This window comes from Chiloscyllium punctatum, chromosome 15 (genome assembly GCF_047496795.1).
Source record: "Chiloscyllium punctatum isolate Juve2018m chromosome 15, sChiPun1.3, whole genome shotgun sequence".
Lineage (NCBI taxonomy): Eukaryota > Metazoa > Chordata > Chondrichthyes > Orectolobiformes > Hemiscylliidae > Chiloscyllium > Chiloscyllium punctatum.
Genome location: NC_092753.1, coordinates 83,614,572 through 83,628,499, shown reverse-complemented (window position 1 = coordinate 83,628,499; position 13,928 = coordinate 83,614,572). Strand labels below are relative to the sequence as shown.

Sequence of the window (13,928 nt, the reverse complement as noted above, 5' to 3'; positions counted from 1 at the left end):
CCAAGGTTCTGTTTCTGTGCTGTGTGACTCTATAACTTTCTGATGTTTAAGTTTGTTGAATAATGGACTTGGGGTAGATGGAATTGTATTGTTGCCATGTGTTTTGAATGCTCTTCTATGTAGATGAAATGCTTTATTCTGTTTTATCTTAATTTCTTTTGCATTATAAACATTTTAATTGTTACGATACAGCATCTGTTTTGCATGCTAGTGTTTCAGTGAGCGACAACCTCATTAAATTAAAAAATGATTCGTGAAGCCAGATTTCAATCTGGCATCCAACTTGTCCATTACTAACATTAGCTGGGATCGTAACAAAATAGTATTTATGTGGCTGGCTTATTTCAGTTTATCTTTCAGGATAGTGATGGGGATTTCAACAGTGGTGAGACTGATGAATTAGTTCTGCTGTCACTGAGATAAACTTGAGCTTTCAGTCCCTAATTAATGATGTTAAGCAAGTGCTCAGAATAAAATTAAAGCACGAGAAACGAGAATTGTCAATGTAGATATCTTGATGTTGACTAGCTTGTTTACTTAATCTGTGTATTGGTTAAGTGTGGGAGAGGTTAAAATCTTGTGCACATCTGGTTCCTCACTGAGTGGAAATCCAATATACTCTGTTGTTATCCAACTTTATTTTAACTTGAGCAATACATGTTCTAGCTTATTCTGTTTTCTATTCCATTATGTGTTCATGTGCGCATAATGGTCCTTTTAAACACACAAGGAGCATAGTTCTTTTCATATTTTTATGCTTTTGTTGTATAATGAAAAGTGTGTGATTTTATTAATATTAATATCATTTTTAGACTTTGAATTTCCAACTAGTGAAATATGCCTGTTGGTTTGTTTTTATGAAGGGGTTAAAAATTAATCAGATCAGTCTTTCCAGAGCCATGATTTTAAACCAGCATGTGTCAGACAGCAAATGACTAAAAGGATTCCTAGTATGGAATTTTATTTTTGCTGTGGAGGTTTACAGCTGGAGTGAGAAAACATTAAGCCGTTAACTTAGCAAAATATAGGAAGAACGTTTTTTTTTTAAAGTTCAGTTCAAAAGCTTGGGTTGAATTTGAAGACAGCGTGACTGAAATTAGATGCAAGTATAGTATTGCAGAAACGGAGATTAAGAACTGTTGATGGAATAATTTAGTGCGAGGATTTTAATTTGTGTATTCACATAGAATTCTGCAGATTATTCAGAGCTGAACATGCTGATATTCTTGATAATGTGAATATTCAAGGGAAATGTTCACAGGACAGGAACTGAGAGAATGGTTAAATCAGATATATTGGACAGAGAAGAAATATTTCTGTGGATTTTGATTAACTGTAAAGTGATGATGTTGAGGTATAATTGAAGTTTTGTTTTGCTCTGTGCTTTGATATCCTTCAAACTGATATATTGAGATAGCTTCATTTGGTTTACTTGATTTTTCTTTCTTTTGCTTAATAACCATATTATTATAAGCAAACTGGATTGTGTATGGTATGCAACAAAAAAAAACTATCGATCTAGATTGCATTCTGGCACCTGACTTGTCCAGTAGTAACCTGGAATCATAATATTTGTGAACTCTATTTTCTCCAGAGAGCAGTCAAAGGTACCAATTAAGCCAGTATTTGAAAGCCACAAGAATGAGGCCAAGAGAAACCAGGAAAGAAATGGAATGAGATCACGTCTTCCACACCATCCAGAAAAGGTGACTAAACACAACATAATATTTAATTATTGCATGACTAAACACTCATACTGCAACTTCGTAATATTAGAATCTAAGCACATTATAGAAAATAGATCTTTTAATTATGGCAGTGGTAATACTCATAATACTGTCTAATTTGTCATTTTAATTGATCTGCTGTATGCATTCTGACCTTTACAAAGGTGTTAAATATCTCTCCAAAGCTCAGGGGTGTATTGACAAACAATGGAAAAGGCTGTAAAATTCGGCATCACATCATAAGTACTGTTCTCAGCACCTCCTTGCCATCCACTGCAATCTTCCCAGTGACGAAAGGTATCTGGCGGCCAATCTAAGCTCTTATGTAGCTAATTATTAATTACTTGAGAGCTTCCAATTTTTAACCATGGCAAGAGAGGTTCAGGCCCAGCAGGTTTTGCCAATTAGGTTCATGGCTGATTAAATGTAAGCATATACTCTCATGACCTTCAAATTCTTATTCACCTGCAACCCAACCCAACATTACCCCACTGGGGCCTGCCAGCCTGACACAGATAGGATTCTCGACTTACCTTAAGTGTGAGCACCACTGCAAAACACTGTCCCCATTGCTGAACGCAGTCTGACAGTGACTGGCAGTTCCAGTGCACCTTCTTGAACCTGAGAGATGGTGGCCATTTGATAATGTCTGATACTGCTGGTATTGAAAATCTGCTCCCTCATCTTTCATTGAAACCAGGGAGGAGTAGCAACCAGAAATGCTGTGCTTACGTCAGAACGTGTTGCCAACAAAAAATGTATGGTACTTTTTCTGTCCTTTTTTACGTTGTATATTGGTGCAGATTGATTGCACCTTCGGTTTCTGTTAAACTACAGAGTGAATGTGAAGGGTAGTCAAGGGCATCAATTTATATTCTAGCCTTTAAAATAATAAAATGTTCTGAAATGTTTAACAAGACCGTACAAAAATAAAACCTTGACATCATAAAGTGATGTTAGAGCAGAAGGCCAAAACCTTCAGCAAATTTTTAGGTCTTAGGCAAGTTTTAGTGGAAGGGAGAGAGATTGCTAGAGAGGCTGTCAGGTTATGGAGGGAATTCCAGAGATTAGGGCCAAGGTAATTGAAGGCATCAACAATGTTGATGCAGTTAACATTTGGGATGCTAATTGGCTAAAGTCAGATGAGCACAGATGTCCTGGAGGGCTGTGGAACTTGAATTGCCAGAGACAGGGGTGGAGGAATGAGACCATATAGGAATTTGAAAGCAAAAGTACTGTATAAACTTGAAGATGCCAAGGTGGTAGCCTCTGATTGATTGTTTTCTTTTGTTAGATGCTGATGCCTGTAAATAACTCAAACAGCATGATGAATGAATTGAAGTCTCTGATTCATGATGGGCATATAGCCTTATCAGACAAGCGTGCCCACAATGCAAAATATGCCTTCTTAAAGGTGCTGAACCTAGTGAATCCTGAAAAACTAGGGGTAAGTTTATGATTATTCTGCCTGTGTTCCAAGGAGCATGAGTATAATGTTTGCTATTTGGTCTCTATACTTTGGAATGAATAAAAATGGTATTAAATACATGAAAAATATCAGTGCCATTCATTGGTTTTAAAATTTCATATACAATGGAAGATTGTTACTACAACTGATTGCATTTTAAACTAGTATTAACAATAAATCTTGTACATTTATATGTACGCAAATCTTTTGATGGTGTAATACTCCCCATCGCATGTTGTGCCGAGGATTAATCCTAATGTAAAATAAAATAATGTAACCTACGCATCCCTCAACTCACTGCTATCCATGTGCACGTCCAGCAATTGCTTAAAAGTCCCTAATGACTCTGCTTCCACCACCACCACGTATTCCATGCATTCACAACTCTGCGTAAAGAATCTTCCTCTGCCGAACCTTCCCTGTATACCTTTCTCCTAATATCTTAAAACTATGACCCCTCATGCCAGTCAATCCTGTCCTGTGGAAAAGTCTCTGGCTATTGACTCTATCCATGCCCTCGTTACCCTGTATACCTCAATCAGGTCACCTCTCTTCCTCCTTCTCTCCAGAGAGAAAAGTCCAAGCTTAGTAGGCAAGCCCTCCAGTCCAGGCAGCATCCTGGTAAACCTTCTTTGCACCTTCTCCAAAGCCTATATCATTTTTATAGTAGGGCGACCAGAACTGGACACAATATTCCAAGTGTGGTCTCACCAGGGAATAGTAGAGCTATAGCAAAACCTCACAGCTCTTAAACTCGATCCTCCTGTTAATAAGAGCCAAAACACCATATGTTTAACAACCCTATCCACTTGGGTGGTAAATTTGAGGGATCTTTGTACTTGAACATCAAGATCCCTCTGTTCAACCACACTGCCAAGAATCCTGTTTTTAATCCTATATTCAGCATTCAAGTCCGACCTTCCAAAATGCATCACTTCGCATTTATCCAGGTTGAATTCCATCTGCCATTTCTCAGCCCATCTCTGCATCCTGTCTATGTTGTGCTGCAACCTGCAATAGTCCTCGATACTATCAACGGCACCTCCAACCTTTGTGTCATCTGCAAATTTACTAACCCACCCCTCAACCTCCTCATCCAAGTGATTTATAAAAACTACAAAGAGCAGAGGCCCAAGAACAGAGCCCTACGTGACACCACTTACCACTGACCTCCAGGCAGAATACTTTCCATCTACACCCACTCTCTGCCTTCTGTCAGCCAACAAATTCTGAATCCAGATAGCCAAATCTCCCTGTATCCCATTCCTCCTGACTTTATGAATGAGCCTACCATGGGGATCCTTACCAAATGCCTTGCTGAAGTCCATATACACCACATTCACAGCTCGTCTTTCATCGACCTCTCTTGTCACCTCCTCAAAGAACTCAATAAGATTTGTGAGGCATGACCTGCCCCTCACAAAGCCATGCAGACTGCCTTTAATCATGCAATGCTTTTCCAAGTAGTCATAAATCCTATCCCTCAGAATTCTTTCCAAAATCTTGCTGACCACAGATGTAAGACTGATTGGTTTGTAATTACCAGAGATTTCCCTTTTTACCCTTCTTGAAAAGAGAAACAACATTTACCTCCTTCCAATCCTCCTTGTGGAGAGTGAGGAAGCAAAGATCTTCGCTAATGGCTTAGCAACTTCCTTTCTCGCTTCCCGGAGCAGCCTAGGATAAATCTGGTCTGGCCCTGGGGACTTAATGCTTGCCAAAATTTCCAGCACATCAACTTCATCAATCTTGATCTGTTCTAGACTGTATCCCAGCTCCTCAAAGTTCTCATTCACAACAAGGTCCCATTCCTTAGTGAAAACAGAAGCAAAAAACTCATTTAGGGCTTCCCCTATCTGCTCAGACTCCACGCACAAGTTCCCTACGATATCCCTGATCGGCCCTACCTTCTCCCTGATTGTTCTCTGATTCCTCACATATGAGTAAAATACCTTTGGGTTCTTCCTAGTCCTTCCTGCCAAGCCTTTTTCGTGCTCTCTCCTGGCTCTCTTCAGTCCATTTCTGAACACCTTTCTAGCAAGCCAATAATTCTCCAAAGCTGTGCTAGATCCTTGCTTCCTCCACCTTACGTAAGCTGCCTTCTTCCTTTTGACGAGAAGCTCCTCTGTTCTCGTCATCCAAGGTTACTTCATCATACCCCTTCTTACCTGTCTCAGAGGAACAAATTTGTGCATCACTCGCAATAACTGCTCTTTAAACAGTCTCCACATGTCTGCTGTGCCCTTTCTGTGGAACAATTGTTCCCAGTCTGTACTTCCCAACTCCTGACTCAGTATCATAATTTCCTTTTCCCCAATTAAATATCTTCCCTCGGTAACTGTTCCATTCCCTCTCCTAGGCTATGGTAAATGTGAGGCAGTTATGGTCACTATCACCAAAGTGTTCTCCCAATGCGAGATTTGACACATGTCCTGGCTCATTGCCAAGCACCAAAGCCAAAATGGCCTCTCCCCTCGTCAGCCTGTCTACATACTGAATAAGGAAGCCGTCCTGAACACACCTGACAAAAACAGCTCCATCTAACCGTCTGCACTTAGGAGATTCCAGTCGATATTGGGAAAGTTGAAATTACCCATAAAAACACCCCTGCTCATCTGCAAAATCTGCCGGCCCATGCATTCTTCAATCTCTCTACTGCTATTAGGTGATCTGTAGAAAACCCCCAATGAGGTGGCTGCTCCCTTGCTGTTCCTATACCATACTGACAAACCTTCTTCAACAACCTTCATTTCTGTAGCTGTGATGCACTCTCAGATTAGCAATGCTACACTTCCTCCTCTTCTTGCACCCTCCCTGTTCTTTTTAAATGTTCTAAATCCTGGAACATCTAGCAACCATTCCTGCCCCTGTGGAACTCACGTCTCCATTATGGTCAAAACATCGTAGCCCCAACTACTGATCCATGCTCTAAGTTCATCACTCTTATTTCTGACACTCCTTGCATTAAAGCAGACACTTCAACCAATCCCTTTGTTTCATCATGTAAGAAACCTTCCCGATAGATTCACTACATCCTGTCACAGTTCCATCTCCAACTGCCCCTTCTCAGATATGTAGCACTGATTCCCGCTCCCTTGCCAAACTAGTTTAAACCCTTCCGAAATGGCAATCTTAGAGAAGGCAGTACATAATTTGGAAGATACTTTAAACTCAGTGTAATTCTGCACTCAGCAAAATAGCTGAAATTCAATGCCAACTAGATGTATTGAGTCTACAGCAATGTACTAAGGCATACACCTTAGTAAGACAATTGATCGGAATTTGTACCTAATCAAAGATTTAACCTATATTTAGTAGGAGAGACTGCCATTAGATGGTATTATGGCATTTTCCTTTTTACAAGCTCCAACCTCAATAAGATAACTGTATTAAGTTTTCATACCACAGGTCAATTTATTGGAATCAGTATATGAACCTTTCAAAAGGCTCAATGACTATAACTTTAAAATGTTGACCCCAGAAGTTTGAAAGAAAGGAGAAGATTTTGCACTACTGTAAAGTGAACAACATGAGATAATGTTTAATTGGCCCCCAAGACACACCCTTGAACCATTAGATTGAAATATAAATGTCTTAATCGAGAAGTCTTATGACTAGAGCAATAATGTATATCCCAGGTAAGATGTGAACATGCAATTGATGCCTTTGTTCCTATGATCAGAGCTAATTACATAGAAGATCTAAAACCAATAAGATTAAAATTAAAACTATGCCAATCAATTGTGAGATGTCAAGACAACTTCATCAAAGAGAGAAGATAGTTTGTGTCATCTCAAAGGATTAAAAACCAAGCCACATAAGCATTCATTGTTAACAGTGTTATGCTCAAGAATCATGTATTGATTTCTGGGAGCACTTGTTAGTATAAAGATGTTGATTTGATCAAGGACTTGAGAACTGTAGAGTCTGTCTTGAAGCCATAAGGTTAAAGTTGATACATACTTAGTTTTTTTTACCCATGTCATCTGCACTTAGAAATCTATTACGTTTAGAAATCTATTAGGTACAAACCAGAGCTCCTATTTTCCAACATACTTAGCTATTAATTTTTTTTCCTTTTCTAGGAAGCATCTTTGTCCACTAGTGAATATGTGATAATTATCTATGGTCATGCCTGTGCCCTCCTTGGTATTGGATTACCTGAGGTATGAGCCATAATTTTCTCAGATTCCTTTTTGAGAATTCTCAATTATTACTGTAAGTGAGCATGTTTGAAATGTATTTTGTGGGAAGTAAACCATTATATCAGTAACTGAGCCAGAACTCCATCTAATAAGTGGACCACATGGGCATTCTTCTTGTGGACGGTAGTGCAATGGTTACCATTAATATATCAATATCTGACTTCAATGACAATTTTTTGTGTTTGAAACTAAACATTGGATACTAGTATGCTCTTCAGTCCTATGATAATTCTTGCCACGTGACCTCACCAAGTACACTCACACAGGGACTTGTTTTGTGTTGACATAAGTCTGTGGAATAACAACTTGTGATAAAACTTAGTGTCTTTACTCCCCTACACCAATGAGACTGACACCATCACCAGCATCTCACACATGTTCCTCTCTCTCTCTCTCTCTCTCTCTCTCTCTCTCTCACCTGAATCCTTGGGTAGCACTCTATTTAGCATATTCAGTACTGAGACACACTTGGGAGTCCTGTGCAAATATCCACAATGCAATTTCTGCCTTGAATTAGGAGTATTACCTGTATGAAGAAGTGATGACCTCTTTTTCCAACCCCCACTCCTACCACCTCTTTAAAAAACAGACAGAAATTGATACAGAATATTAATATTTGTTTTACAAAATCGCTTACAACATGCTGATTTAGCCTATAAATGCAGGAAGAACATGTAGACATGTAACAAACCAACCCAAAGGAGAAAAATGCAAATGCAAGTAACTTTACAAAAATGAACTTCATCTTTCATTGTTTTGGTTGCACTTATTAAGCAGACATAACCAAAAAAGTTTCATTTGCTGACATACGCATTAAATAGCACTTACAAATGCAATACCAGAAAAAGATACAGGCTCTCCCTGTCAAGTGTGACCACTAGGTAATTTATTATTAAGAGATGAAATGGACTAATATCACTTATGAAATCTTAAACAGTGTATAATGTTGCATACATAAGCAATATCAAAAAATGGCTACACAATTTGTTTTTGTTGTTTTTCTATTGAGTATCTACCCACATTAATATCCTTTAAAGAACCGAAATGTTTTGTAACTGACATCAAACATTCCATGTCATATGGACTGACCCCCAGCATAACTGTGACAATAAACTTACATGGTAGGGGATACATTAGGCGTTTGCAGTAAATGTTTAGTAGCTGTCGTTCTTATGTACATTCTATTTGGGAACCACTAATTTGTACTTTACCTAAATGTAGGAGCTGACTGAGGCTGAAAATCAATTTAATAAAATCTTGGAGCAGTTCCCAGAGCAGCGGCTTGATTGTTTGGCATTCTACGGCCTGGGCAAAGTGTACTTCCGACAGAACAGGTTGGTGGGCAAAATCCATTGATAGAAAGTGGCATGGGGGACCTCTGTTTGATGGACAAAGTATAATGTCCTGTGGGATTTACTGGAATCTCAGGTTTCTACCATTCGTATCAATAATTTTGGATGAAGGAAAGGAGAGTTGTATATAAAGTTGGGGTAAGTTGTGGAGATGGAATAGAAAGCTACAGTAGGACATAGAAAAAGTGAGGGAGCAGTGAACGAATTTCATGAGGGGGCAAGTGTGAGGGTATTTAATTTGCCTGTGATAAAGATTCAGAGAATATGTTCATAATGGCAAGAAAATAAGTATTTTTGGAGAGTTATGAGGTTTAGACATCACTGCACAACTTATTAAGACTAATGCAATGCTACAAATCTTTTAAAAGGCTAATGAAATATGGCCTTTTTATTTCTAGGAGCGTGTTTACAAAAGTTGAAGTTATATTTGATCAGGCTTTATCTGGAGTACTATGTTCAGTTTTGGGCACTTCATTTAAGATCTTGGAGTGGCAGGATGTGCACATCCTTCCCAAATATGTACCTTCCATTTAGCAGTATTGGACTATTGTTTACGAGTTGTTGATAGGAAAATTGCACTTTTTTAAGGGGCTTTGAGAATCCATAAAGTGTTTCTTCTGTCCTCTTGGGGCTCTCTTGCCATGTCAACACTCCTTGCCTCAGGAGTCTCAAGTCAAGCGTGCAGACAATATGGCAGAGCTGATCAAGTCATGCAGTCACTGATCAAGAGTTCATGTAATGAGACAGCCATGTTTGATCCTGGTTTGCATGTGAATTGGATCTGTTATGGTTCTGTTGCTTAGGGTCGTGTCTTGCATATCATCATGGGGTATGCTGAGAATTACGACAAACTTTCAGGGATGGCCAAAGCATAACTCTGCATTTGAGCATGAAATTTGATGATGGAGCATCCTCAACATTCTGGAGTGGAGAATTGCAAAAATTCCCAACCGTGTGTGAAGAAATTTCTCCTTATCAGTCCTCATAGTCAACTATGTTCCCACGTTCTAGATTCCACAACCAGGGGAAGCAACTTATTTGTGTTTACCTTGTACAGCTCCTCAAAATTTATATTTCCAGGGGTTTGCCTCACAATCTTCTATATTTGAGAGTATGTGCCTATCTTATTCAATCTCTCACCATAAGACAACGCTCTTGCCCCTGGAACCAATCTGAAAAAATCAATAGCCTACTGATATCTTTCTGTTTTTGCGTTATCAAGGAAGGTTATGTGCTTTTGTTATCTTTTGGGCACTAGAGACTTTGGTGAAATGTTTTGCTTTAGTAATTAATGACTGAGCGAAAGTTTGTGAAGTGGAAGCAGGTGCACAAGTTAGACTTGATTCAGATTTGACCTGCACTGAGTCTTCTATTGTAAATTTGGTCCCGCCTCATATCTTATTTTGTGTTGGTTCATATTGTTTGTTTGTTCTTTCCTTCCACCCTCAAATCCATTGCCTATAAAGTGGCTGTTACTTTTTGAAACACATTGTTTCAACTGATTCTTCTCCATTTCCATTGTATTTTTACCCCAGATTTGCTGATGCTTTAGATCCTTTCACTAAATCCTTAATTATGGTAAACCGTAAGATTGTTCCAGGCATACTAACATGGCCCACAACAACTGTTGTTATTGAAGAAACACAGGCTGAAAAATTAAAGGTAACACTTTTTAAATACATTGCAATACAATATATTATTGTTAATTAGGAACTTGGAATCCAGATTAGGGTTAAGTTTTGCATAGTTCTGTGAAAGTGTCTTGTTTCTTTAAAAAAGTCAGAAAGTAACTTTTGAATAGAGAATTCAAAACAGCCTTTCTAAGAAAGCATCTGACTTAAACTAAATTACTAAAACGTGATAATTGCTAATTGTTTACAACCTTAAACTTTTAATGATCTACAGCATCAAGTGACCAGGGTCGTCAAGCAGGAAGGCTATCAGAGCTGGAAGGAGGTCTTAAACTCTTTTAGCAGTCCAGGCCATCAGAAGTTTTAAGCTGATTTTAGAGATCAGTGAGAAAAGACAGAGTCAGATTTAACCTGTGTCTTAGGGAGAAACTGAGAATGTGCAGAAAGTTTCCAAAAGAGAGCACTGCAACCTTGTCAGTTAAGTAAAACATTTTAAAGTGGCAATAGGATTGAGACTTCACTGGGGTTGACTCTGTAAAGGATATTGCTGGGAAAAGGATTGAAACTTTCTTAATGTTGTCTATGATGAGCTCTTTCCAAATTGTCTTCTGTACGCAGCATTCCTTTTTTTCTTTTCATGCAATAAACATGTAAATTTTTCTTAAAGGTACATTCACAATCTCATATGACTGATCACACATTAGCCAAATTATCAGGTTTAATTCTGGGATTTGACTTGTCCAATATCAACAACAGCTCTGAGCATAATATTTGAAAGTTAACATTCTGACCAAGTCAAATGGCTATTAGATTTAGAGTTCAAAAATGAACCAAACTGCATTTATCTCTCAGTACTTTCAGAATTTAATGTTGCATTTAGAATGTAAAAATTTTCAGAATCTTTATGCTGAAATTACTTTGGTAATTACTTTTTGCTTTATTGTGTTTGTGATTTCTTGTTGCAGAAAGCTTTGAGCTTTTTGTCTCTGATCACTAATTTTTAAGCCTTTCTAGAACATGTAACAGTACAGTACAGGAACAGGCCCTTCAGCCCACCATGTTTGTGCCAATCATGATGCTATTTTAAACTAACCTATCTGCTACACATGGTCTGTGTCTCTCTATTCCCTGCCTGTTCATGTGTCTGTTTGCATGTCTCTTAAACTTTACAAATGTTTCTGCTTCTACCACCCTCCCCGGCAACATATTCCAGGCACTTACCCCCTTCTGTGTTTTAAAAAAAACTTTCCTCTTAAATCTCCTTTAAACTTTGCTCTTCTCACCTTAAACCTGTGCCCTCTAGGATATGACAATTCTACCCTGGGGAAAAGACTCCAATTATCCACACTGTCCATAACACATATAATATTATATACTGCCAGAGCCAGAGCCCCTAGTGAAAACAATCCAAGTTTGTCCAACCTCCCCTTGTAGTGAATACATTCCAATCCAGTTAACATTCTAGCAAGCCTCTTTTGCATCCTCTTCAAAGCCTCCACATCCTTCCTCTATGTGGGGATCAGAACAACACACATTGACTCCAAATATGGACTAAGAAAAGTCTTAAATAGTTGTAGTATGACTTGCCACCTTCTATACACAATGCCCTGCCCGATTAAGGCAAGTCTGCTATTTGGTTCTTTACCATCTTATCCACTTGTTTTGCCACTTTTCATCTTTCTCATCCCTGTGTTATCCTGCATTGTGGACCATGCTCATCATTAAAGTTTCCTAATTAAAACAAATATATTTTTATAACACAAAAACAAAAGTTGTCAGAAAAGCTCAACAAGTCTGTCAGCATCTGTGAAGAGGAATCAGAGTTAATGTTACAGGACTGGTGACCCTTCCTCAGAACTCACTGGACCTGAAATGTTAACTGATTTCTCTTCACAGATGCTGTCAGACCCGCTAAGCTTTTCCAGCAACTTCTGTTTTTGTTTCTGATTCACAGCATCTGCAGTTATTTTAGTTTCTAAATATGATTTTCTGTTGCACTTTAAAAATGTTCAATGTAAAGTTGTTGTTTCTTCATGTAAATTTATCTTTTAGGCTATGTTGGAAGAATACATAGAGAAATGCCGGTTTCCTCCAGTACCCGATGCAATCTGCCGCTATCAACATTGCCAGGGACATTCTAAGGTCCAGATCTACTTCACAGACCCTGATTTTAAGGTAATGAATTTTAAGGTGCAACTGACACATTCCAAGTGGTTTTAATTGGTCAGTCCTCCAGGATTAAGAAAGAATAATGAGAACAAATGCTGACTTAGCCAGGGGCGCGCACACAGTCATTTTTGCTAAGTCACAATTATGCTGTGTACTTTGATCTTGTACTTTCAGCTGAGTCAGTAACCATTCACTGTGCCTGCAGGAAATTAGTAATTTATTTAACTTTACAATACATGTTATTGATAATTTCGATTCTCATATTCCAGGGTTTTATTCAAGTAATGTGCTGCCTCCAGTGTTGTGTGGGATATCACATCAATTGCTGGAAGAAATTGAAAGCAGCTTCCTTTGAAGATAAAAATGACAAGGTTAGTTCCCTTGATAAATGGTGATGAATGCATATTGTGGGATTTCTGCAAGAATATGAACAAGGATGAGATTGTGCACAAAACCGATGACTAGTTGAATTTTACAGTAGTGAAATGGATTGCATTCATAATAGTTCTCAGTCCATTATTATTTGTCTTAAAGAAGTCACAATTTTGTTTATTCCCATCCAAGCTTTTGCTGAAAATTCCATTTCAAGATTAGCAGATATGGTGAAGTATAGCACAGAATAGTGCCAACTGCACAGATTTAATCTCTGTGCTATAGTGGCTCATGGAGTCTGCGTACTACCTTGTCCTACTGTTGAAGTAGGGTGGTGCCCTCAAGCTATGTAATTAGCGTCTCTCCAATTGAATAAAATTATAATTGCTATTGTAACATAAGAAAATTGGAAACAAGTATGCGAATAAACTGTCACAAATAGTTATGTGACAATGACACTGAGACACTGCAAAGCAATGCCATGTGATCTTTGCATCCAATGAGAAGCAGGGAGGACCTTGGTTTGCATTTTAGTAAGTTGGAACTTAAGATAGCATTCTCTCTGTGTCTTTATTTTTTGCGCTGAAGCTCTAGAGTGGCACTTGAACCCATAAGGTAACAATTTTGTGTCATTCTTCACAGTGGATGATGTGTCTAACATGCTAAAAATTATGTTAAGGATACGATAGAAGGTGAGGACCTCAATTCAGTTATATTCACTAAACTAATGTTGAGCAAGCTCGAGGGTCTAAAGGTAGATAAGTTTCCTACTAAACATAGATGCAGTCCTGATAGAATACATCCCAGGGTGCTGAAAGAAATAATGCAAGTTATAATAGGTGCGTTAGTGGTATTTTACCAAATTTAAATGGACTCTGGGCAGGTCCCAGTGGACTGGAAGACAGTGAATGTCATGCTACTGTTTAAAAAAGGGTAAAGGCAAAAGGCGGGTAACTATAGGCCAGTTAGCTTAACATCTATTGTCGGGAAAATGCTGGAAAATT

The 13,928-nt window shown here is 38.4% G+C and overlaps 1 protein-coding gene across 2 annotated transcripts in view; it reads left to right on the top strand.

Moving 5' to 3' along the window:
• The window catches only part of ttc3 (tetratricopeptide repeat domain 3), a 129,326-nt gene that overhangs the window by 58,184 nt on the left and 57,214 nt on the right, over window positions 1–13,928 (top strand). For both annotated transcript variants that reach the window (XM_072585683.1, XM_072585682.1), the window contains exons 14-20: window positions 1,595–1,706; window positions 3,022–3,174; window positions 7,281–7,361; window positions 8,622–8,734; window positions 10,288–10,414; window positions 12,436–12,558; window positions 12,822–12,923. In XM_072585683.1, coding sequence (XP_072441784.1) covers window positions 1,595–1,706; window positions 3,022–3,174; window positions 7,281–7,361; window positions 8,622–8,734; window positions 10,288–10,414; window positions 12,436–12,558; window positions 12,822–12,923 — 811 coding nt within the window. The remainder of the gene's footprint in view (window positions 1–1,594; window positions 1,707–3,021; window positions 3,175–7,280; window positions 7,362–8,621; window positions 8,735–10,287; window positions 10,415–12,435; window positions 12,559–12,821; window positions 12,924–13,928) is intronic.